The sequence below is a fragment of the Pieris rapae genome, chromosome 20 (genome assembly GCF_905147795.1).
Source record: "Pieris rapae chromosome 20, ilPieRapa1.1, whole genome shotgun sequence".
NCBI classification, from domain to species: Eukaryota; Metazoa; Arthropoda; class Insecta; order Lepidoptera; family Pieridae; genus Pieris; species Pieris rapae.
In genome coordinates, this window is record NC_059528.1 from 360123 (window position 1) to 386825 (window position 26703).

The 26703-nt window shown below is 33.7% G+C and overlaps 5 protein-coding genes and 3 non-coding genes across 9 annotated transcripts in view; all 8 read right to left on the reverse strand.

The window, feature by feature from the left end:
- Positions 1-1024: 1024 nt before the first annotated feature.
- Positions 1025-3883, reverse strand: LOC110996056 (calcium and integrin-binding family member 3). 2 transcript variants are annotated; one of them, XM_045632761.1, is made up of 6 exons: positions 3754-3835; positions 3635-3669; positions 3099-3198; positions 2874-2991; positions 2616-2743; positions 1025-1305 (listed from the first exon to the last, which is right to left on the reverse strand). In XM_045632761.1, exons 3-6 carry the CDS (start codon positions 3167-3169, stop codon positions 1068-1070), a joined length of 555 nt encoding a protein of 184 aa, XP_045488717.1. In that variant the 5' UTR covers positions 3170-3198; positions 3635-3669; positions 3754-3835; the 3' UTR covers positions 1025-1067. The 2 variants fall into 2 exon arrangements, with proteins under 2 accessions (XP_045488717.1, XP_022119236.2); XM_022263544.2 differs by lacking the exon at positions 3099-3198 and having other exon boundaries at positions 3754-3883.
- An 809-nt stretch (positions 3884-4692) lies between these two features.
- LOC123690042 lies at positions 4693-5248 on the reverse strand (the record flags this gene model as incomplete). Its single annotated transcript, XM_045632532.1, has 3 exons — positions 4693-4825; positions 5021-5119; positions 5220-5248. Coding segments are annotated over 3 exons (261 nt in total), but the record flags the coding sequence as incomplete, so codon positions are not given.
- Positions 5249-6372: 1124 nt separating this feature from the next.
- Positions 6373-6444, reverse strand: Trnah-gug. The gene has a single exon. It is a non-coding gene; the product is annotated as a tRNA-His (tRNA).
- Positions 6445-9156: 2712 nt separating this feature from the next.
- On the reverse strand, positions 9157-9648 carry LOC110996069. Its single transcript, XM_022263579.2, has one exon. The coding sequence runs from the start codon at positions 9646-9648 to the stop codon at positions 9157-9159; it is 492 nt and encodes a 163-aa protein (XP_022119271.2).
- An 874-nt stretch (positions 9649-10522) lies between these two features.
- Trnah-gug lies at positions 10523-10594 on the reverse strand. The gene has a single exon. It is a non-coding gene; the product is annotated as a tRNA-His (tRNA).
- A 1384-nt stretch (positions 10595-11978) lies between these two features.
- Positions 11979-12764, reverse strand: LOC110996064 (trypsin-3-like). Its single transcript, XM_022263574.2, has one exon. It carries the CDS (start codon positions 12762-12764, stop codon positions 11979-11981), a length of 786 nt encoding a protein of 261 aa, XP_022119266.2.
- Positions 12765-13390: 626 nt separating this feature from the next.
- On the reverse strand, positions 13391-13462 carry Trnah-gug. Its single transcript has one exon. It is a non-coding gene; the product is annotated as a tRNA-His (tRNA).
- A 4042-nt stretch (positions 13463-17504) lies between these two features.
- LOC110994978 (galanin receptor type 3) overlaps positions 17505-26703 on the reverse strand; it is a 37075-nt gene continuing 27876 nt past the window's right edge. Inside the window, exons 2-5 of the mRNA XM_022261920.2 lie at positions 19826-19950; positions 19237-19412; positions 18457-18598; positions 17505-18320 (exon numbers count right to left, since the gene is read on the reverse strand). Coding sequence (XP_022117612.2) covers positions 17641-18320; positions 18457-18598; positions 19237-19412; positions 19826-19931 — 1104 coding nt within the window. The 5' untranslated portion in view covers positions 19932-19950 and the 3' untranslated portion in view covers positions 17505-17640. The remainder of the gene's footprint in view (positions 18321-18456; positions 18599-19236; positions 19413-19825; positions 19951-26703) is intronic.

Below are 26703 nucleotides of genomic sequence, written 5' to 3' on the forward strand. Positions count from 1 at the left end.
AAATAAAGAGCTTATTACACCACGCGATATTCAGACAGTCTTACTAAGATTTAGCCTAATGTAATAAGAGTTAGCCAGTTAGCCTGTCTAATTAGACCGACCGAATGGGTTCGGCGGTGCTTACTTGCTGAATATCGTGTAGTGTAATAAGACTTAAACACTTATTACATTAGGCTAAATCTTAGTAAGACTGTCTGAATATCGCGTGGTGTAATAAGCTCTTAAGGCAGTACTTACGTACGTCATATTGGTATGACCGTATGTCTGTTCATACTTCGTAATTGATAGCTTTAAAACTTTGTTGCTAAATATTCAAATATAATATTGTTTTAACTTAAATTTTTAAATTTTTAAGTAAATCGGACATTATATAAAGTTGCCCTTGGGTGTATATAATAATAATAAGCCTTTAGTCTTCCAAATCCTATTTACATTACATTTCTAAGCTGTAAATTTAAGTGCATGCCACAGTACTTTTTTTAGTTTGAAAAACGCCCAAGCAACAAAAAAAAATTGCGATTCAATTGAATTGAAAATTTTGTTGTCATGTTTTCATCAGTCGCTGTGGTTAGATATCGTATTTTCGACACAGGTTCCAAGTCGTTGATTCTTGAGGTGTATATGCTGCATGAATATCTCCGGTGTTCGGCTTATTGTCATATATTTTATACTTTTTTGCGTTTATCCTAATACCAAATTCAGAACTCATGACGGCAACTGAATTGACTAAAGTATGTAGACCATCAAGGTTCTCTCCGATTAAGACAGTGTAATCATCGTATCTTAAGTTATTGAGCAGTTTTCAAGTAGAAACGAACATATGGCAGTTAACTCTGTTTCTTTGCTATTTCGATCGGAGTTATCTTATAGTTATATTTTTCTAACGTAAAAATAATAAAATAAATGATAATTAACCTATACTTAACAATAGTACGGTATCACCCATTCCCTCCCATATCACAGCAATACAATTTCCAGCAGTTATCATATGGAAGTAGATATTACAGATAAAACAAAATCAGGCTTTGTTGTCTAGTCGATTTATTTAATATGAACATAAGTCATGTTTAGACTCTAATATGGAAAGTAGATACGAAATCTGGGGCCCTAGCCACTACATGTTCAAAGTCCATGAAGGAGAGTTTCCCATCTCCATCTACATCAGCCTCATCCAACACACTAGTGACGATCTCCTCTCGTTCCTCTTCATGCAGCTGCCCGGCTGTCAAAAGCTTGGTAGCTTCTAGAAGGTCCTCACGCCCAATATACTTGTCGTCATCTAGATCGTAAATCCTGAACGCATACCTATTATAGAATATACGTATTAAAGGGCCTATAATGCCAATGTCTACATATGATACACATTTACATTATAATTTAATTAGTTTAGTTTAAATCACTGGAGTATATATATCCTAGCAAGTATAACGTCTGAGATGGAATGTAATTGAAATATGAATATATATTTATAAATATATTTTGGGAAATAATTAAAAAAATACGAATTAGTTGAATTTTGCAGTTGTGCTATTTTGTATGAATTTATTTGGTATCAGAGAGTGTAGAAAAATAAAAATGACTTCTGCAATTGCATTTCCAAGTCAAATTACGATACTTGGTTCGTTAAGTTCAAGCAACGGGTCAAGTCCCTTTATAAGAGGCAAATTTTTTTAAATAGATATTATTATTTAAGTAATAATTGGCGTACGCGTATGTAGGATCAACTGCCTCCCATTGTAAAACAAAAAACTCATAACTTTTCACTTTCTTTATACTCGTACAACGCATTCTTATCCCATCCACTGTACCTTCTTCTACTGACATGACTTTTTATTTTGTTTTTATCCCGTTTACTAAATAAAGAATATTTAAGAGTAATCGTTAAATAATAGCCCATTTCCGAAAGATGTAACGATTGCTGGGTCTTATTTAGTCGATTACGGCTAAAACTTTGTCGTCATCAATCTTAGAAATGGAATTGACGAGTTTAGTTAAACCCTATTATTGCCAGGAGATTACTTTTGATACTCAAATATTTTAATATCATCTTAAGCGTTCTTATCAATTCACAGAGAACCGTTCATTTATATAAAAATAAGACAACTACCTCGGTTTAACACTGGAACTGTAGGTGATTAAACATATTATGATTATATGTACCAACTCTACGTATATAATTATATGAACACTGAATTTTAACTATGTTAAAGTGCGTTTCTTCAAAATTCTAAAAGTTTAAGCTGTGCTCTGTGGGATTATCCTTTTTCCATTATTTTGATTGTCGCGTGGTCTTATATAGGCATCCTCAATAAACTGATTTTCTACTATTTTTAGTGTCTTCCATCTTACTTCTTACGTCTTACATCCCACTCACTCGCTTATTAGATTATGAGATTTAATAAAGAAGTAATAAAATAATGACTTGAATTTCGGACAAGCCTGTTTTATAATATATACTTAGATTGCTTCAGATACACTTCACATCAATAAATAAATTACTTTAATAACTTCTCAGAATACTACACACCTCTGATAGATTAGTGATTAGTCACAAATTCACTATTTTAACTATAATTAGTTAAAATAAATATTTTATGTATTGACTCATGACTGACCATGCCTTAATATCCCGTGGCGCGGCTTCACTAAACACTGACATCATGTCCAGAAAGTCTTCAAATGTGAGGTTACCAGAACCATCATGAGAGAAAACCTGGCAGATTCTTCTTTTGAATGGATTTTCCTGCAAATCAATTCTTCTTAGAGAGGATTCTAACCTTTGTGCAACCATTGTTAAAAATAATAAAATGATGTATTTTAACTAATACTTCACTATATGAAATATTTTTGTTTGAACTTGAAGTTTCACTTACTTTTAGTTCAGGCAATTTTTCTATTTCTTCAACTGGTACAATAATAGTGTGAGCTTGGTTTTCAGTCATGCTCTTCGGAATTAATTCGGGATTTACGTCTCGAAACCGCTTGAAAACTCTAAAAAGATCAACATTAAAATATTACTAAACTAAGATACTGGGGTCTGCCACTTCTGACCTCAGTTCAAATCTTTCGCTATATACACCTCATCGTAGCTTACGTACTTATTTACTGACTTCTTATCCAAAGTGAGCCTTGGTGGCTGCTGGCGTTGTCCAGTTTGCCGATCGGACATTTCGAGCTCGCGTAGAACAAAATCGTAGCCTACGCAACAATTCGTTAATTGAAATTACCCAATATAAATTAATGCCCAATTCTGACCGGGATTTACAGGGAAATTATTGTCACAACGCAAATGTTTCAAATGAATACACACACAGCTCTCGACACCATATTTTGAACGGGATTTTAATGTAAGCCTCGGAACTGTGACGAAAGCTTTTAAACCTTCAATTTGATATTCCTTTTGTTATTCTAGATGGAGTTAAAAACATAATTAATATTGAAAATAAAACTGCAATTAAATAAAACTCTTTAAGCAATATTTAGGGCATATTAAATATTGTTTATATTTTCGCTCATTTTAATCTTATAATATTTATAACTTTTCGAGTTCGCTTAAATGACATTTTCAATTAAAATATTTCAATTTTAAATGTATACTTTCATGAATGACAATTGCTTTTTACATAGAGTTTACCTTAATATTTCCTTTCTCGTGAAAAAGGTGCAGTCCTGGAAAAGTTAAATGCGTCAGGTTGATTGTATAGATTTAAATATTTTATATTGTGACATAGAAAACAAAACCTCAAGTAGTACCTGATAGTCCTCGAGTTGTTGTTCCGTGAATGTCACAACTTTGTTTCCCATTGTGAAAATAAGAAGTCCGAGGAAGTCGTGGGCTTGTCAGGTGGTCGACACTGCCAATGGCGCGCCAGGTCAGTCCCGCAAACACTCGTAAACATAGTGCATAGATTACTTACTTTCGTGGAGTATTCGCCAACATGAAAGGAAATTGTGGCATGAAAGAAGACGATCAACTATACGAAGATATACTGTATGAAGACCGAGAGAGTTAATCACAATTGCAAGCAACACTATTACTTTATTAGTTATTACGTTTGAATAGAAGTAGCATATATATACCCTGGCACTCTAGGACTTTCATTTTTATTAATTATCGCTTTACGAGCCCTGAAAATGCGATGAAAGCGTACGAAAATGCCATAGAAGAGACCCCTAAGGAAGAATGCTTTTCTCAGTGGTTCCATCGAATTCGACGATGTGTATAAAGGAACGGAGATAACTTCGAAAAACAAATAAATGTATTGGCAACTTTCTACATAAAGCCGTTTTTCATTTTCTAAACATTTTCAGTGTTAACTAGGTATAACTATGATCTTAATATAGAATCACATTTAAAGTATTTCTCGGTAAACTAATATAAATCTCTGGACAATATTAATCTATGAGAAAAGAGGGTGGAGCTGCCACACCTTGGCCTCCCCGCAGTCAATTACATTTTGTTAATCATGCAGCGAAATATACTGTAAGTGCGTGAAATAACATAATAACCTTAACACTTTGCCGTGATTCACTTACTTTGCATCTTTTGTATTTTTTAAAGTTGTTCATAATCAGTGCGTTATTTACAACGAATACTTTTAAAATACCAATACTTAAATTGTGTAGGAGAGAGTTTTAAGACTAAATGAAATGTAAACAACTCAAATTTTTGATTTTGTATTATTTTGTTAGTTAGGCCCACCCTCCACAATCAAAATAGCAAAGTTCTTCACTATCGAAGTTCTTCGTGACTGGTAGCGGTGCTCGACAATATTTCGCCCAACGAATTAGCAGGCATTTCCGTCTATCCCATTTGTACGTGTATCTGAAGAAGACACACTATTATGATTATGTTCACAAGCCCCGATATGAACGTATAAAAGTAATATACGTTACAAGATTTCTTAAGATATAGAAAAACCCTACGAAGACATTGGTACGTAGATCTCATTTACGTACATTTTAATTGTTATCTATTTTTTAATGTTAGTTGTTTGTGTTTTTTCCTTGGATAGCTTACCTTTCTGTGTGAGCTAATCTCTCTCGTGACATCCACTCGATGATACAATGCCGTTGAATTGGGTACTTTTGACATAGCTTTGGATCCACTGATATAAAACTATATTTTTATGTAATAATGCTTAATAACTTAATAAGAAATGAAGAGTAGGAAAGTATTTCTAATATTAATAATGCAGCTGTTAAATAAAATCACTTACATTGAAACGACAAGTTTGTACACATCAATAAAATTAAGATAAGTATTATCATTGTCATGAGAGGTTATCAATTAATTCGTATCCATTAGTCTCGATATATAAAAGTATGTTATACGTAGATAAATTCTTACATTGTTTTAAATATGGCGGAAACATATAAACACGTTAATTATATTATATAGAGTTTTTAACAACTGTATTAAATATTTATTTATTTATTTAGTATTAATAATTGTCAAATAAGGAAAACGGGTGGAAGGGAGAGTATGTAATTGGAAGGAATGGAGTAAACACTATAAATATATAATTTATTCTTTGCATTTTTTTTGAACAACAAAACTAGGTGACACACAAACACATGTCAACATTAACTTACATACCAAAATGTAAAAGCGGTGTCGTCCCTAAGACATGTGGACACGACCAGCGAAATCAGGTAAATACAATAAACAGTGTTAATACAAAAACAACCATAAATTTAAAAATAGAAGCTATCAAGAATTAAACCACTAGATATTAACCACCACCATATTAACCATTAGATTTGCATTAGATAGTCTGCATCGATAAGGAATTAAACCATCTCCCTATCCAGTTCTATTTGTTTCTCTTCTACAAATTAGCTAATAGAAATTATTCGATATTATGAACTACCTTAATTGGCATCCACACCTTCAAATAAGGGAAAAATTCCTATCAATATCAACATCGTTACAGGCAATGGACACCGGAGTTATGTATCTACGAGTTAAAAATAACCAGAAGACTATACAAATACTTTCTTTAGGCTTTGTTTCACAACTATTCAAATACACATAGTAGGTTAAAGTTTTACAACAAAATATTTTTCATATGATAATTATATTAAAAACTATCTCTATTATTTATAAAAGATCTTAAATTAACAAAACGCAATATTGGGGATACTTTACCATATTGTATTTAATATTTGGAATATGAAATACAATATATATAAAGTATACAATATTGCGTAAGCTTGCTTTCTTCAAAAACGAATCATATTAAATCATTGAATTCTATAATGGCGGACTTCTTGACTAAATAATTTGCCTCCTGTATTTTACTGTAAGACCACACAACTATTCCAAAACAATAAAATAATTATTTTAACTCTACCGTAACAGCTATTCGCTGCCGTGACCAGGATTCGAACCTGGGTTACTACGGCCACAACGTAGGGTCCTAACCACTAGACGATCACGGCTATCGGAGCAGATACCTTTCACCACTTATCACTCAAAAGGTATCGTGAATTGTATTACTACGCTAAATTAAATGACCAACTACCCGTTCTTTATATAAATGAAAGTGTAACTTCTTAAATTTTTCGTATAACGCAACGTACAGAAACGGGATGTAACGAATCTATAGCTGACGCTGAGTTAGTCCCTCCTGTATATCTAGGAGGGTATTACGATGTGATCGCGCGGACGGGCGCAAGCATGGTGGGGGATGTCTTGTGGCTTCCCCGCGCCTGGAACTGCGCCGCATAATTTTACCCTCTGATTTGCACATTGAATCTCGCCCATTTGAAATAGTTTGTGCAACTGTCTATTTGAAAGATAGATTTTTGTTTTGTATTGTTTATACTCCTCCAAATACGAATGATGAAGAATACCTTTTATTACTCAAAACAATTGAAGAATTTTGTTGCAAGTATGATGTTGTGCTAGTAATCGGTGACTTTAATTTATATTCTTACTCAAATAATGTAAATACTTATTTTTGGAATTATTTTAGTAACTATTGTGAATTCAGTCAGTGTAATAATATATGAAATGTTCATGGTCCTTTATTAGACTTGGTATTAAGTAAAGGTATGGGAATGCAAAGGGTTGGGGTGTGTGAGACGGATGAACCTTTGGTATCTGTACACGTCCAGCATCCACCGCTTCTTGTGTGTGTGCGCCCACGCGTTGCGGTGGTTCCTTCAAAGAATGACCCGGCAAACGCTTGTTTCAATGGAATTTTAAGAAAGCCGATTTTAGTTCATTGTATTCCAAGGTTAGAGAAGTGGATTGGTCTGATGTATACTCGTCAGATTTAAATCAGAGTCTCAATTGCTTCTATTATAAGTTAAAGTCTGTACTTGAGGAATATGTGCCAAAAAAATCTAGGAACCTAGGATACTCAAGGTATTTATATCCTAAATGGTATTCAAGGTAAGTCTTTAAAATAATTAAACAAAAAGCCACGCTGCATAAGAGATACAAGGTCACTAAATCTCCAGGAGATGACGAAAAGTTTAGTCGGTGAGACTCCAGGAGTTTAGAGCTGAAGTTAAGAAATTAATTGCCTTGGCTCTTGAAAATTATACTAAGTCTGTTGAATCAAATGTCATTGAAGATCCCATGTCATGCTGGAAGTTTATTAATGGTAACAGAGTCAACAGAGAATCATCAGGTATTATTGAGAACGGAGAGGTGTTACCCCCTGATGGGAATGCTAGAGCATTTGCCAAGTATTTTAGCTCTGTTTATGTTACACAAAAGCCAGAGCTTGACGGCAGCGCAGCTGTTGCCGCAGCGGGTTGTTCAAACGGGGCTGCACGAGTTCATGTTGGGAGCTTACAGTTGGGCGATATACAGGAGGCACTTAAACTACTTAAACAAAAAAAAAAGCAGCTGGCCCGTATGGTATACCGCCTTACATCTTACGAGATAGTGGCGTTGTACTTGCTGAACCACTGCTCCACAGTTATAACCTGTGTCTCAAAGCAGAAACATTTCCCACATGTTGGAAAAGCAGTCCCCAACTATCAGAAGCGCAACACGGGTTTCGGCCTATGAGGAGTACCACTAGCAACCTTTTAAATTATATAGCTAATATTAGCCCAGTAGTGGGCAGTGGAAAACAGGTAGACGCTGCCTATTTCGATATTAAAAAAGCGTTTGATCGGGTCGATAATTAATGATAAATTAAACGATAAGCGACGAGCTTTTGCAAAATTTGCACGTATAGGATTCACTCCACACTTATTGAACTTCATGGCCAGCTTTATGGAAGATCGAACGTGGGTAAGCTGGGTGTAGGTCAGAGGCTTACTTTAAGAGATCAGGCGTGACACAAGGCAGTAATTTGGGACCGTTGGAATTTCTGATAATGCTGATAATGACCTACCGAAAGTTGTCAAGAATGCAAAGTGCTTGCTCTTCGCTGATGATCTCAAACTGTACATGCCTATAGAAAGTATAGATGACTGCATTCGAATGCAGGAAGACATTCATTGAGTGGTTGATTGGAGCAGGAAAAATAGATTACAGTTTAATTAGGCGAATTTCAAAGTCATATGATCAGGGCTCTTTCTCAAGGGCACGGTTGATCACTCAGTACAATTATACCATTAATTTTTATCTAACGTTGGCTAAAGTCTCAGAGGTCAATGATCTGGGAGTTTATTTTGATACGTCATGTTAGAGCGAGTACAAATAAATTCACTCGCTACCTCCACAAGTACTGGTATGGAGTGTATCCCTTGTATCCGCTTATGTACCCGACCCTGTTTGTTCTGCGAATAGTGGGTTACGACCAGCTACGCCTCAGAAGAGAGCTAGCTGTGTTAGTGTATTTATTTAAGATACTTACGGGTCGGGTGCATCTTCCGGATATAATGGAGAGACTGGGTCTACGCATACCAAGCCAAGCGCTGGCTGACTTCACAAGAGGTGCTTGCTATATTGTTAGTTATAAGATTTAGGTATAATATAAGTTTAATTTTTTAATGTTTTCATATAGGATAATTCTATCGAATTAGTAGTAACTGTTAGGATAGAATAATGTATTGGAATAAATAAATAAATGTATAATTTAACTTTTGAGAGCGCTTGCGGCGACCGAAACCAATCAAATACTAGTAATGTCTCTGACTTCAATTTAGCTCGCCTGCGATGGCTGCGCATTTCATGTCCAAATAAAGTTAATCTCTTGTAATTTCATTTCTGATCCAATCTAAAAATGGGCTGACGGGTACACTTATGCCCGCATAGTTCCATCTTCCAAAAATCGTGCTATTCTTTTGTTTCAAACACCTTATACCGGCAGAATGTACACCAATAACTCCCGAACTATGTAAAACTATGCCTCCTGAATCTCCTGGACACAGAAACTCTGTTACTCCGCACTTAGGTACTGTGCACATACTAATATATATCTTTAAAAACGGAATACGTTCACATTTCATCAACATAACATCCATCATTTTTAAAGTACGGTTTGTTCCTGGATCTTTTTCATATGAAGTATGCGTATTTCCATAACCTAATTGTATCGCTTCTTGTCCAACGAGAGACGTATAATCGACTGAGCTGAGTTTTGCATAAGATGGAAGTTCGATGCTATCAGTTTTCACTAAACCAATGTCATTTGCCATGACATCATTTATCAAATTCAGGTTTGGACTCGAGATCATTTTGAGAATTTTTTTTCGTTGCGGCTCACCTGTTGTATTATAACGAATAAATAGTAATTCCCTTTCTAACCACACATGCTTACGGCCGATGCAGTGTGAGGCAGTCAACGTCCAAGTAGAAGAGAGAGCAGTGGCAGAACAGAATGGAGCATATTTTACTTTCCGGACCCCCTTGTGTTTTCTATATATAGCAGACTCCATAAGGACTGCGAAAGGAAATTTTTTCATATCAGCGTCTTTACCTCCATAAATTCGAAGATCCGGCCTATGGTGGCTTAAACTAACACCATACATTAGTGTTAACACATTCAAAACTCGATTAATCATTATATAAAATCAATTGGAAATAAAAAATAAAGTAAATCAATTTTGAACGTGAAACCCCTTATCGTTTGTATACGAAAATAAAAAAATCAATTTGATTTTTATATTATTGGATATTGCATTATGGTAAATACTTTGCTATAATATAAAAAAAATCAAATTACATATTGAAATATAAATTAGTTTTATAAGTAAATGAAGATAAGTGGAATTCTTGGTCATAATAATAAATTTAAATATTATTTTGATAAATCTAAATGTAACGTGTTACAAAAACGCACAAAGATAGCATTTGTAATACGTACCGAAAAATAAATTTAATAATATTTTCTTCTTAATTTTTTACCTTTTCATAAATAGCAAACTTAAATTCAATATTTCGATATATATTACATAATTGTTAATTGGGAATTTAAAAATAATTTTATTGCTGAGTTATTTATCAGACATTTAAAAGAAATCAATATTTAGATTTCTATGTAATATAATTTGTTTATTGAGAATAAATTGTTTAAAACAAAAGATAAAGAAAAATAAAACAGCTATTCGCTGCCGTGACCAGGATTCGAACCTGGGTTACTACGGCCACAACGTAGGGTCCTAACCACTAGACGATCACGGCTATCGGAGCAGATACCTTTCACCACTTATCACTCAAAAGGTATAATGAATTGTATTACTACGCTAAATTAAAATTGGCAACTAACCGTTATTTATTTAAGTGATTTTTTTTACTTGGGGAAATGCATTGCGCATACCCTTCCGCGGCGCGCCACTAAAACCCCAAGGCGCCACAATAATTGGTTTAGGCGGGGCGGTAACAGCAGAGCCTTATCCGCTTTCCGACTGCGATGTGGCGGTTGCGTCCGCCTCTCGACACCTATTGTTGGTTTGTGAAGGTATTTGACACAGCATGTATCCTTTATTTATAGAAGAAGTATTGAGAAGAAATGCTCTACTGTGACCGGGAAGCTGGCAGAGCATATTACGATTTTTTTTTAAATCTGGACTTAGAAGTCCGGAACTCTTTCTAAAAACTATCAGGAACTATATATTGTGAATGTTGTCAGAACTCTAATTTGTGCTCTGCTGGTCAGTGCTCTGCTAACTTCACAGACACAATGTGTGTCACTTCTTTGCGTTAGCTAAGATAGTTTTGTTATCTTTACAAATACTAATAATTTTGTTACGATAACAATTTTTTTTTCAGTTAAGTGATATTCAGTTTCTAATGTTGAATCAGGAATAAAATATATCAATAAGTATCAAACTTTAGCAAAAATTATATTTCTCAAGTCACCAAACTTTTTTAACTAGAAACTCAAAAAGTTACAAATTAGCTTTTCAATTCATCTATTTTTGTCAACCATTTATCAAAAGTTTTTTTTTTTTTTACTGAGGAAATGCTTTGCGCATACCCTCCGCGGCGCGACTGCTTGGTGCAGAAGGATTATGTGGGACTCGCCATTGTGCATACCCACTAAAACCCCAAGGTGCCACCAACAGTCGCCTTATGCGGGATGCGGTAACAGCAGAGCCTTATCCGCTTCCCAACACGCGATGCGGCGGTTGCGTCCGCCTCTTCCCGCCCATTGTTGATTTGTGAGGATGCAGCAAGCATCTTTCACAGACCGGGCCATACGCATTTACAAATAGCTAGGGGAGATCGGATCCAGTACTTGCAGGGATGGGTCATCATCCCTTCTTTTAGACGCATGGACCCCTGCTCCCCGCTTAGGCACTTTTTAGGCGGCGAGAATTTGGTGAGCGCGTCGCGAAAAAGAATGTTGAATTACTAGACCACTTGTAATTACCACTCTCGGCCTAGAACGAGAAACAAGAATTTTTTTAGTCTTTTAATTTTAAAATATTTTCGTCCACCATTTTAGTCCGTGTTATCGTAATACAGTGATCAAAAAGGGCGACACAATTTTAATGGCCTACTGGCGGTAAATGTGTTAAACTGCCATTGCTGCGATGGCTGTGTATTTGGTGTCGAAATAAAGTTAATCTTTTGTTATTTCACTTCTGATCCAATCCAAATATGGGCTGACGGGTACATTAATACTCGCATAGTTATATTTTCCAAAAATCGTGCTATTCTTTTGTTGAAAACACCTTATACTGGCAGAATGTACACCAATAACTCCCGAACTATGTAAAACTGTGCCTCCTGAATCTCCTGGACACACAAACTCTGTTACTCCGCACTTAGGTACTGTGCACATAATTATATATATCATGGAAATCGGAATACGTCCACATTTCATCAACATAACATCCATCATTTTTAAAGTACGGTTTGTTCCTGGATCTTTTTCATATGAAGTATGCGTATTTCCATAACCTAATTGTATCGCTTCTTGTCCAACGAGAGACGTATAATCGACTGAGCTGAGTTTTGCATAAGATGGAAGTTCGATGCTATCAGTTTTCACTAAACCAATGTCATTTGCCATGACATCTTTATTCAAATTCACGTTTGGACTCAAGATAATTTTGAGAATTTTTTTTCGTTGCGGCTCACCTGTTGTATTATAACGAATAAATAGTAATTCCCTTTCTAACCACACATGCTTACGGCCGATGCAGTGTGAGGCAGTCAACGTCCAAGTAGAAGAGAGAGCAGTGGCAGAACAGAATGGAGCATATTCTACTTTCCGGACCCCCTTGTGTTTTCTATATATAGCAGACTCCATAAGGACTGCGAAAGGAAATTTTTTCATATCAGCGTCTTTACCTCCATAAATTCGAAGATCCGGCCTATGGTGGCTTAAACTAAGACCATACATTAGTGTTAACACATACAAAACTCGATTAATCATTATATAAAATCAATTGGAAATAAAATATAAAGTAAATCAATTTTGAACGTGAAACCCCTTATCGTTTGTATACGAAAATAAAAAAGCAATTTGATTTTTATATTATTGGATATTGCACTATGGTAAATACTTTGCTATAATATAAAATAAATCAAATTACATATTGAAATATAAATTAGTCTTATAATTAAATGAAAATAAGTGGAATTCTTGGTCATAATAATAAATTTAAATATAATTTTGTTGATTCCAAATGTACGTATTACAAAAACGCAAAGAGTTTGCATTTGTAATAGTAAATAATATAATATTATATTAAATAGAAAATATAATATTTTCCTCTTAATTTTTTAACTTATCATAAATGACAAATGTAAATTCAATATTATATATATATATATATATTAAAAAATCTAATTGGGAATATAAAACTATTTTTTTGTTGACTTAACAGAAATCAAGAACTAGATTTATATCATGTAATATAATTTGTTTATTGGGAATAAATGGTTAAAATCAAAAATGACAATATGTTCGCTAGGTGAATTCTATGCACAATTAAAAACAAATACTCCGCCGTAACAGCTATTTGCTGCCGTGACCAGGATTCGAACCTGGGTTACTACGGCCACAACGTAGGGTCCTAACCACTAGACGATCACGGCTATCGGAGTTGGTACTTTCTAGTTCGAAACAAGGTATTTAAAGATTGCTTTGATATAATATTGAAAGTTTGGAAGGTACGTTTATAAGACATTTAAGTTTAACGCAAGTCCGTACTTATTTGGTCGTGCAATACCAATAACTAAAGCACTTTCACTATTTCTCGGTGGGTTTTCGCGAGTGTCGGTACGATGACCTTGATATAAATTTATCAAGGTCGTTATTCAATTTAGAAAATATACTGTGTATTATTGTTTGTTTATGAATATATTGGAAAACTGAGTATTTTTTTATAATAAGTTATTGGTTTGTGTATCTTTTCAGCATAAAAGAGCCAAGATTCGACTTGAAGAAAAATCTAAAAATCAGAATCGCAGCGCTATAACATTTCATAATTATATAGATCGATGTCACCGTATACCTATTTCATAACCATCATTTATATAAATAGAATGATTCCTTCGCTATCAAATTTCCGCTCAATGAAAAAAATATTGAAAGAAATATTAAGAAAGATAAAATATGGTTCGGATAATCTTAGCGAGAAATTTCAATATACTTAGTCTGGCCATAAATACTGATACAACTAAAAATAAACAAAATATTACATTTGAATTTGGAATGTGTCATTTTTATATGATTGTCCATTGAGTTTTCTCATTCTGGCGCCAATACTTTATATAATATTTTGCGATATTAAAATGCAGTGGGGTGATGAAGAGAACCAAATCACTGTGATTGCACTGAAATGCAATTTTTAAAACTCTCCATACGCTTGGTATTAGAAAAATATTTGTGTACCGGGCTATTAATAGGTACAATGAGACCTCCTCTGCTTGTGACTGAAAAATATCTGGCCGTCCACGTAGTGTTCGTACGAAAAAGATGGTCAAAGCAGTAAGGGAAAGAATTCGAAGAAATCCTGTCCGAAAGCAAAAGATTTTATATCGGGAGATGAAGATAGCACCTAAAACCATGTCGCGTATTTTAAAAGATGATTTGGTCTTGTAGCCTATAAGAAACGTACTGATAATTTCTCAATTGATAATTTAAAAAAGATTAGGGTGATAATATCTAAAAAAATTCTGAAGCGGTACGCATAGGTAGGTCACAAAAAAGCTTTGTTTACGGATGAGAATTTTTTTACAATCAAGCAACATTTTAACAAACAAAATCACCGTATTTATTCTCAAAGCTCGAAGGAAGCTTCCCAATTAGTAGACAGAGTGCAACGTGGGCACTATCCGACTTCAGTGATGGTTTGGAGGGGTGGAGCTATGAAGGAGAGACTGAGCCATACTTTTGTGAAAAAGGTAGCAAAACTTCGGCACAAGTGAATCAAGATACCATCCTTGAGAAGGTAGTGAAGCCCCTTAATAACACCATTTTCGATAACAAAGAATGGTCCTTCCAGAAAGACTCGGCACCGGGTCATAAAGCTCGGTCTACGCAGTCTTGGTTGGAAATGAACGTTTCGGACTTCATCAGCGCTGAAGACTTGCCGTCGTCTAGTCCCGATCTTAATCCGCTAGATTATGATTTATGGTCAGTTTTAGAGAGTATGGTTTGCTCTAAACGGCATAATAATTTGGAGGCCCTAAGACAATCCGTACGATTAGAAGTGAAGATTTTTCCCATGGAAAGAGTGCGTGCTTCTATCGATAACTGGCCTCAACGTTTTAAGGACTGTATCGCACCCAATGGAGACCAATTCGAATAAGCTTTTTATATTATAAATTGTTTTTTTATTTATGTATTAAACTAACACACTGTAAAAGTAATAAATGTTATTTGCAACAGAAAAAAAATTATTTTTCTTTGTTTCAGTATTTATGGCAAGACTAGGCATATTTGTATATTTCATTTAGTATAAAGTTCTTGCACATGTAATAGTTAGCAACATAAAAGCTCTTATGTTACTATTAAATCTGAATATTTCATATGTTTTTAAAGATTTTCTTTTTTTATTGTTATATTCATTAATTGTTATTTACGAATACGTATATAAGGAAGGAATTTGAAGAGGCTCGACATCAAATTTCTAAACACAATTCGTTACCGATATAAACGCGACTCAACTATTGAACTTTTTTTTTTATAAGTACATTTGTCATTACTAAGACATCATGGAAAAGTACGATAGCCTAACTTTAGACAAATTTAAGTCTAACCTATTTTACTAAAGATGATATTTAAACTATTGATGTATAAATGTAAACAAATTTTATTTAATATTTACACTTTTGAATAATTAAAAATATAATATTTAAATCGAATAACGCATTGTCGCGACTCATCATTCTTTATAACAATGGGCGTGGTGCCGCTGTGATAACGATCCTTTACTTTTCTTGGCTTATATTGAAGATATCTCAAAAATAAGACCTTTATTATTTCTTTTAAAAATAACTCATGGGACTTGGATGGCTCCTTCGTGAATGATTACACAATATACAAAATATAGCAAGCAATCTGGCTTCAGCAAGCTTTGATGTTACTTTAACTTGTACTTGTGCAAGTGAAGTAAGACTTTGGTAAGGTAAGGTTATTGTTTTGCTCAACATCTATCCCATTATTATACTAATACCACTTCTCTAGAAGTTTACTTTGTTTAAGTCGTCCCTGTCTTCAATAAAGATGCACCTTTATCCCTTGTACAAAAATACGTAATCAGGGATTTTGTAAATAAGATTTAGACTTCTGTGGCATTATTAACTTTTCATTGTAATAGAAAGGGTTATCTGCACAAAAAAAAACAAACATTCATACGAATTTGACAAGGAATTATTTTAAGGATGGCAATATTTAAAGGATGATAGAATTCCAAAGCAGCACGGCAATACATACGTGGGTCACACTAAAAATGTTTAGAACTGTACAGTTGCCACATTGGCCTTAAAAAAACCTTTTTTGAATTTCAATTTTAGAAACCTAATGTAGTATATTGTAATCATTTGTCATTTGTTACTGTGAATTGGCTGAAAATCTAAAACTCTTGTTACATAAATATGTATTAGGTACTCGCATTAAAAAAATATTATTGAAAAGTGCCAATAAACAATCACTTTCTATCTGGGGGTTCAAGCTAGCTTGTATTTAATAGACATAGAAACGTATTCAGATTATTTAATTAATCCAGATTACCGTATATTTATCAACCGTATATTTTACTACAAAAAGATGTGAATTGATTATTAATTAACCGAATGATATCAGCCATTAGAATAGTGTCTATCGTAAACCCTAGAAAACTGTACGATAACCTTTAGGCTTATTCTATTCTTGTTTTTTTGGGATACATTAACTAATAATACCCGGGATACATACAATGCATCGTCTCTTCGCACACTGAGCCTCGAACCAGCCAATATATGAATAACAAGCCGAATAGTTAGAACCGAACTTAAAGACATAATAATAATAATAATTAATAGACATAGGTCTTTGGATGAGTTCTATATTTTGAACAAAATAATGGATTTAAGTAAACCGTGGTAACTCAAAAAGGAGGAAAGTTGCGGTATGTAAATCTCAATTTAGCACCACATTATGTCTCAATTGTGAGGAGCAGAACTGTGAAAATGTTGGTGAGCCTTCCTCTTTCGCTGTGACTTTAACCCTCCTCACTATAATTTATTGTTACCTTTTCGTCGCACATTCTGCAACAATATCTGACATTTAGACGGGATTTCATTAATTTTGATCCCTATGTTACGTTTATTAAAAAGAACAGTTGCTTTTTTAATACATACACTTATTAATAATACATACAATAATTTTAGTATATACACTACATTCTCGTAATCATAATTTAAGCTTTTCATTCGGTGTAGTTTTTTTAACTTTAATCTTACATATTTTAACGAATTACTTAATTAGAATCTTTATGTAAAATAAAAGGTTTACCCGAAGTGCGAACTTCTGAGTTTGAAAAAAAAATTTTTTCGCAAGTGTTGTTGTCTGTTTATTTGGTTATCACCTCATTACTTTCTTATAGCGCCATTAACGAGCAATAAAACAAAAACCAGTTTTCATACACTTTATTGCTTCACGGATATTATTCTCCATAAAATCTTATACAACCATATTAATAACGATGAATAGAGCACGCTCATGCGAGTAGACTATACGAGGCACTGAAAGACAGGAATCACAGATCAAAGAGTTTAGAAAAATAGTATCAATAGAGAAAACTGGAAGGAGGGGGCCGCGGGGAGGGCGCAGGACGAGCAAGGCGAGGGTGGAACGCTCCCAACGCTGCCTCGTTTGTTGATGAAGGCCTTTCTTCCCTTACTCTCAACTGAGGAATACGCCATGCGGCACAAGCTGCAGTCAGCGCATGTCTATTTAATACCCAATAAGCTGCGGCATTCATAGCGGAATGTGCATGGCCTAATAACAAGGCATACTGGGATATCACTAAGGGAGCATTTAGACCGAACGCGCTGAATATCACTATGGCTGCAAAAGGACACCAGCAGGCTGCGAAAATAGCAGCGATCCCTATGAGGACGTTTCCCAATCTTCTACGTGATCGAAGCGTTGACGTTTGCGGCTGTGGACCGAGGAGGCTCGGCTGCAGTTTCTTGGATCTGACGTCACCGACGTCAACTGCGTCTCGTCTCTCCCTAGGGCCGACGCCAGCAACGATAATCACATGTGTCGGTCGTCGAATCAAAGGAACTGGAAGGGGCAATTCTCCATGCGCTGCCCGCGCCGTGAGTGACAGAGCAGTCAGCTTCACGCGGACACCCCAATGACATCTTGTCACTGCAATCACTGGCACGCAGAATGTAACTACTGCGTGCACCGCGGCCAGCGGCGGGCATGATAGACACGTCGCTAATACGGTCACTCCACCTGCAAAAAGTTATTTAAATCAACAATTTATTTAAAAAAATAGTTATCACGTTAACAAAAGAGCATCAAGTGGGTTGTAAAATAAAACTGACCTAAAATCAGAGAATGTTATATTCATTGGCTCTACAATATTTACCAAGTATGAGAGCGGATATCCAAACGACGGCCACAGCGAGGAAAGGTCTGGCACATAAAGAGCCGCGACCGCGCCTCACCGCACCACATCGGTCCGCTGCCATGGCAACCAGGGATAGAGTGCTGGCCGCCACAGGAAACGACTGGCCACCAGCAAATACAACAATACAAGTAAATTATTGTATGTATAAGATTGCTATAGACAGTGCCTTTTAAAAAATATTTAAGTACTCGTTGTAGAAGTAGTAGTGTTGTTAGTGGCCTTTAATAATAATTTTACACACGAATTTAATTTCGCGGACTTCGTTAATAAGGAAATAAATATTGCATTCTCACATCGGTATTGTTAAGTTTCTCTTTTGAATTTAATTTAACGACTAACGACGTCGTTTAGTCAAACATCATTAAAAAATATGTCATAGAATTATAAAAAATAATATTTTTCAGAAAACCATTATAAAATGCATTTAAAATAAATGAAATGTTCGTTATTTCAACAAGATAACGTAAATGATAAATTTTACATTTTATACGACTCTATAAAATTAATTGAATTAAAATGAAATAACTTTAGAATAAACGCCGCACCGAACTGAAAACTATTAAGTGGCTGTTTCAGCTTAATATCCAAAGAGCTTGCTCTTAAACTCGTTTCTTAATATGTTCAAACTTAAGTCTCAAGTAAAGCTACAGGATTCAAATTTTACGTTGCACCGATTTCTAATTAATATGTTTTTAAAAGACATCTATGATTACTTTTCATTTTATAAAATATGTATACCTCAATATAAAATGTAACATGGCACGGGTATTGCTGGTGATGCACAGCTCGTGTCGCAGCCAGTGGTGCGCTGGCTGCGCACACCAAAAGGTCGGCTGCGCATGCGCTTAGTAATTGCGGTGTGCGCAATCTGGACGCGCCGCCACTCGCCAATGCTGCCATTAGACTCACATTACCTAAAAAAAAAAACATAAAGGTAAACAAAAAAACAAAAAACAAAACAACTAAAGGTACTTAAACACTGTTTTGGATCGTGAAGTTTTTACTACTTATGTTATATTCGTGCGATTTAAACTAATTGAAGGAAGGCCGCACCCATAGTGCACGAACTGTCTTTTGTAAAGTGTATTTCATATTCAGAATATATAATAACGGTGAAAGATAAATAGTTATATTTCCTTAATGTTATTCCAGCGTTTTTATAAAAAAATGCTTTCCTATTATTTATCTTACACCAAAACAAACACCTATTTTTTGTTTGTTACGCCATCGGTACCAAGTCGCAAATAATATTTAAATTTGTATTTATCATAAGTATGTACTAATACGTCAAGAGCTCCAGATTAAATAACCAAAAATATGTACTGACCAATAATGCCGATGACAGACACTAGCACATAGAGCACGATCAGCACGGCGACATGGGCCGGCGTCCGATCCCCGACCGCTCCCTCCGCGCTCCAGTTACCGTACATTGCGATGCATCACTGAAATCTGAAAAATTCATAAGATCCAAGTCGGAATTTACTTAAACTTACTTTTTCGCATTATTCTTACACTTTAATTTGTTTTTTAATTTTTATTCAAAGCATAATTTAAATGTTCAATTCTAAATAAATTGCTAAACCTTTGCGTACAATAAACGCAATTTTCTGTAACCATGCATTTTAGGTTATGTTAATTATGTTATAATATATTATAATATCGTTTTTGCCAGAAATCAATTAAAATATCCAGTTAATGCCAACTATGAGTTACATAATACGTTATATTAAAACGATATTATATGTAAAATATACTTCTGAGTGCAACATACAACACATAACATATATAAACTATACGATATAAGCTAACAAACAAAATTTAAATGAAATTTGAAAATTAATTAATTTATTAAATAATTTTCAAATTTCATATATAAATTAATTAATTCAAAAAATTGTAAAATTAATTGTTTGATCGCTTGTAGTGTAAATTGTGGGAAATGCATACTGAGGATACGGCCATCATATAATAGAAGTGTATATATTGCAATAAAATCAAAAGATCTCTTCTCAACGTAGTGAAAATGAATCTAAAAGGGTTTTCTAATCGTGAATCCCAAGAGGAAAATCGCAAAGATAACGACGTAACGAATGAATCGCTTTGTCTAGACAACATCGCGCTGCAGTTTCAGTTTCCCTCGCTTTTTAACATTTTCACACCCGCCAATAACCTTGCGGTAATTTTGCGACGTCTAGTAGTTATTTAATGATAACTTTATTTTATTTGTAGTGAAGTAAGAAATTAAAGTGTAAAAACAGTATACTCAGATAATGTAAACGCATATTTTATATAGAATGTAATGTTTGTTTTGAGTCAAATAAAGTTTTTTTTTAATGTATCGAAATGCTTTTCAGAGTAATATTCGAAAAAGGAATCTTCACGAGACGCTATTAGCGTTAGCTCGATGATAAAACAAACCGTCCTATTCGATCTCTAAAAATTATGTGGTGCATTAATGTTTGAATGCCAATTGCAATTAAAGAGTAGCGCAGTAAAGTAAGTACTTTTGAAAGAGACAGAAAACTACCAATCAAATTGTTAATCTTCTACTCCGAGTTGTTCGATGTCAGCTAAAGACCAATTAAATTTAATTGTATTTTTTTGTGCTGTTTATATATATATAATAATATTATTCTTTGTTGCATACTTATGCATCTAATATTTTGTCTACAAAGAGACTTTATTTAAAACATATGTATCAATCTCTATCCATCTCTTTGAAAGTAATTACTCTCTCGATACTTGACACATATACACACTTGAAACCTTCATAAATGTATTACGTACGTACATAATAGAAAAAAAGATGAAATATGTATCGGATACATTAGTAATTAAGACAAAGAAGCATCTCTAAAACCGATTTAAACGATAATTTCTCCTCCTTATTTCACGATTGATTAACGATATTGTTTTCATATTTTAGCTTTCGCTGTAAAATAAACGTTTGAATCACTACACTTCTACAGTCTGAAGTTTTTAAACCGATTTAAAATTGAAATCAATTTTTATTTAACTCATGTCAACATTATTGCAAACACAAAAGATATTTGACTTCAGATAAAATGTAAGCGCCATAACTTAGCCCAACGCGAAAAGTTTTGCAAAAATTATTTTCTTTAAGTGCTATAAACGTTGTTATTTTTTCTTAAGTGTCTTTTTATGAAATATTTTACATTGAACTTTTTGAGTATGACATTATGGCAAGATTATTAATTTTTACGACTTGTAATGTAGGATTGAATTTCGCCATTCTTAGTGCTCGTTGGTTAGTGATTTAGTAAAAGGTTGAGGTAAGCCTCTTCAGATTTATGATAAAAATAGTAAATAGTTTTGTGCGACAAATAAGACACAGATAACTAAATGAAAATTTTCCTATAACGCGTATGCCGTTTCTAACTTTACACGACACATATAACACGTGAAATTCAAACCTATTTTTCATGTGACCTTCAGCAAAAAAGGGAATTAATGTTTTCGAATCACGTACGTCTTAGAACGCCTCCTACATGCAAATAAGTATATAAATAAGCGAGGGAATATATTAACAAAGAAGGTTTTAAGATGTACAAAGCCTAGCCCTGACACTTGCAAATAATGTGATCATTACCATATTATACCTTTTTCATCCGTTCGTTTTGGAAGAATAATTTCCAACTATAAGCTAACATGGGAAATACCGACTGAAAGATATCTTACGAATAATGCTTGCCTTTTACAATATATTCCATAAAGCTGTTTTTTTTTGGGTAGGTAAAAAAAATATATACATATGGAAAAACATCCTGAGTCATGGTCTGAATACACGGCCTATACGACAAAATACATAAAATACACGTTTGTCTAAATGTATAATAATAGTGAAGTGCGCTCAAAGCTTTGAGTAACAGAATCTCTAAAGTGTTCTCTTTCAAAAGAGTTTAAAATGTAATTTTATAAAGGCTTTCAGCTCTAGTTTAATTAATATTCTGATGAGTTTATTAAAACAATTATGAATAAATTGCAAAGTTTATAGCAGAAGTTTGCATTTTTGTTTAAATATTTTTTACCATGCTTTAAAAAAGGATAATTGTAGCAGAAACAGAAGTTTACACCATAGCCGGCAACTTCTTCTGCCAACTCTTTCCTGCCTTGCGATTCTGTTACTCACTATTCAAACTCTCACAGCGAATTCCGCTGTCAAACTCGTGAAAGTGACTTTTTACGATGTAGCATTCTGATAAACAATAATCACGATAAAAATGCCGCTTGATTGAGATTGTTTGGAACTAAAATTTGACACTCAAAACACGCCCAAAAATTTGTAGGCATTTGGTATTCTGATAATGCCATTTGTCATTTCATGTAACTTATGTCAGCGGTGGAGTCGAATTTCTACGTCGAATTAAAAGTTGCTCTTTCATCAGTGATTTCTTGATTTACAAGTGCGTTAGCCATTTTTAGCGAAGTAAAAACTTTTTTTTATGTGAAAATATTGTAATATAGCAAGCAACTCTTGTGAACTCGGCCAGTGTACAAACAAATATTCACTTATCGTCTAAAGATTTTAACCTTAAAGTTAATTTAATCCAATATATATAATTTGTTTGCTAAAACATTCCAAACAAAAATTTACAACCACTCTCCTTACACTGTAATTTTTTAAAAGTAATCTCACACCAGTTTGCTGGTAACTCAGCAGAAAATTTTCTCCTGGGTTATATACTCAATCAGTGTCCAAATTTGACTCATTACTTCCCTAACATTAAACATCTATCGCTAAAATCTCTTCGGGATGTCCCCTTGGGATTTGAAACGAGCCAACAAATTTTCAGGCGTCCTTTCACAATACAATTTAGACTAAACTTTACAAACGACTCATTCACTACCCTATTATGTTGACATAGAGTTTGAAATTGAATACATTATGCAATTTTAAGACGTTTACAAGTGTAAGGATTAAGTGGAGGTCTCTTAATTTGTAGGACCCGAGAGTACTGTTACGTAAAGTAGCTGTTACCTTAGGACGGATTTAATTTGAATAAGATTTTTGGTATAACTTGAAACTTAATTAATCTTCGCTTCGTTCTATTTAATTCGTGATTGATACACTACCATTTGCCATGAGAGTTGCGCTATTTGTCGTAAGTTTAGTTTTAATGGGTCTATAAAAAATGGTATCATTTTTTATGAATAACCGAAATGCTTATGAAGAAATGCCATCTGATATAATTCTACAGAAATAATTTTGATTAAAATTTCAATGTTCAAATTCATTGATATGTATTAATTGAAATGTATACTATACAACATTTGTGGAATTGAATTGTAAATTGTGTTTATATGCTATACAAATCGTTTATATGAAAGGAATTTAATGTGAATTATCCGTTTATATTCCTTCTATTCTCTCTTCCTATTTCTATTTTATCCATACTAAGGGAACAATTCTTAGGTCGTGAAATTCGTGTGCGTAACGTTAACCTAATAGAGCCTTCCTTTGAGAGCCAAGAGGGTTGTGACGAAATAGTTAACTCAGTTCAGCAGTCAACAATGAGATCAATAGCGTCTATTGGTCTCCTAACTTTATTCATAGGATGACAATGGTTAATAATATCTCTTGCACTTAGAAGTATTCTATGTTGTATAGACCTTTGTGTAGTTTTAAATGTCTCGTTGATACGTAAAAAGCCTTAATTAGCTATTCATTTTAGTTTTCTATTTAACCATTTTTATTAAGGATTTTAAGGTTTATGATATTTCAATAATGTATGCTTAAAGTACCAAGTGCACAGACGCTAATTAAAGATTTTAGTTGGTGCATGGTAGCTCTGGTGACCCTGCAGCTAGTGCTTTCATTATTTTAGTCTTCTATTTTTGATGAATTTCTTATATATAAAACTACTTGAATTGTACAAAAATAACGTTTAGGTCATATGATTAGGTCATAAGCTTGATAGTTTTAATTGTTTGTTTATTTTCGTGATATCAACTAAGATTTACTCTTTCTCTAAGATAATACAGATATAGATAGATGACTAAGATATATTACACCCAGTTTTATAAAGTTAAATTTTAGTTACCCTACATATATATTAATTTTAAGTCTGCATTCGTTGACGTATTAAATGTTTCCTCAAATTCTTAAAAGTCTTGTCGCCCAACTGCCACACTCGCTTCTACATTTTGTCGCCGCCAACGAATTCAATTACGACGCATGAAAGAAAAAGCCCAGTGGAATTGGTCACACATTTAATCGAAATATTAGTTTTATTACTGTGTCAAACACCCACACTAAGTAAAAAGACTAACCTGTAACCTTATTATGCGATATTGACAAAAAAAATATGTTTCATTATAATAATATCACATTTATAATGTCGATCAATAGATATAAGAAAATTCGCAGCTAGTGTATGTCATCGTACGATTAATTGGAGTTGGCAATAGTTTCTCCTGTAAATTGGCAATGACGCGCGCCGTTGATATAATTTGTAAACTTTGTAAGGAAACTTTCTTAACAGCCTTATTCGAGCGGTGAATATGACGTTTAAGGTTTGCTATACACGAACATTAAATAATCAATAACATTATAATACTTTATTTCACTTATTTATACATTACACTTTCGTATATTTATGAAATTATGAATTACAATTTATATGCACTTACGAAGGCACATATAAAAATGTTTGTAACCATTACACCTCCCTTCTTATCACGTCTTACAACTAATTAAATAACTATTAACGTTTAGCCTCTAGTTCTTATTCGCCCTAATAACTGTGGGAACAACACGTATCACGTAACACGTGAATCAAAGTAGAAATAATAAATATATGAGTTCAAATATATTATAATAATAAATTATACATTGTGCGATTCATGCGTATCTTATCTCTATTACGAATGTACACACTTGATAACAAAAGTTTCAATGTGTGAGGCAATTAGGACTAATGTGGGATAATTATACTGAAATTATATGTTTGAGATAATCACTAATTACATGCTGGTTTGCTTCACACTTTGATTACTAAGACGATGGGCGTCCCATTGGTCGCATAGATACTTACTATTTTACTATCTGAACGGTACTTCATTACACACGAATTCGGTCCTAAAATAAATCTAAAAGTATTTTATTTCAACCAATACGTGTAATTGTATAAACCTTTTTTGGGCAAATGTTTCTTCAACTGTTTCTGTATACAATGGAGGACATTAATTGCTGAGAAATTCGAATATTTAAGCTTAAGAGTTAAGATCATAAACGATCTTTTATCATGCATCATATTCGTGACTCAGAAATATAAAATACTCACGTACTAACGTGTTAGTAGTTTTTATAGCTATTATGTTTTATTAATAACTTAATTAAATATATTATATGCTTAACATAAAATTAACCTACTATCTTTGTGGTATTATCACGTTGTATGTATAATAATTAATAATTTTATAAAAAACTGCGTTATTCTTTGATTAAAATTAATCCTTATCTTTCTAATGATATAATTGACTAGTTAACATGTAACAGGGTTTCTTAAAATTAAAAATTAGTGGCCAATATTAAAAGTTCACTTACATCTCATAGCACTTACTGAGCGTATATTCTTTAAAAAATATTAATTATTATAGTCTTGAGCTGAAGAATATATACCATAAAATGATTATATCACTTTAGCTTCATCCCATGAGTTTATTTGAATGATTTTATTTTATTAAATGAATTCGAATGAAGCTATGTTCAGATATTTAACCAATGAGCGGAAGCATTTCATATCAATTAAGCCGTAACAAAAAGAACAATAAAGAAATTGATAATACAGAAATTGAAAATACAATTTCAATTAACGATCATTGTTTGGGCTTTTAAAAATATAAAATCCATCTGTTCAGCATATTTCAAATGTGAACAATGGGTTAAAATAATAGGGATTACAATTTTCAAACTGTATTTAATGTGTTTTGTCACACATTATTCGTTCGGCAATACAGTTTTTGCCCTGATATACAAATATGCTTTTATAAAGGCTTCTTCAGAGGTGAAAATGCGCTTACGCAGGCCCGCCATTGATTTTGATCTTGACGCCGAGACTGTGGGGCTGGTTCTACACTCAAATCCCTCTGCTATTCAAAGGGATAGCGAGACCCTACCCAGTAAAACAGCACTGCCCTTCACACACCCTTAGAAGGGTCCTCAGGGTTCGCCATACATTT

Excerpts from the sequence above, each read along its gene's own strand:
- LOC110996069 (XM_022263579.2), bottom strand. The coding sequence starts at position 9,648 with ATGATCTCGAGTCCAAACCTGAATTTGATAAATGATGTCATGGCAAAT.
- LOC110996056 (XM_022263544.2), bottom strand. The coding sequence starts at position 3,804 with ATGGGAAACAAAGTTGTGACATTCACGGAACAACAACTCGAGGACTAT. Across the intron at positions 3,670-3,753 it reads AACAACTCGAGGACTATCAG|GACTGCACCTTTTTCACGAG; the intron begins GTACTACTTGAG and ends TAACTTTTCCAG. Across the intron at positions 2,744-2,873 it reads AAAAATTGCCTGAACTAAAA|GAAAATCCATTCAAAAGAAG; the intron begins GTAAGTGAAACT and ends ATTGATTTGCAG.
- LOC110996064 (XM_022263574.2), bottom strand. The coding sequence starts at position 12,764 with ATGTATGGTCTTAGTTTAAGCCACCATAGGCCGGATCTTCGAATTTAT.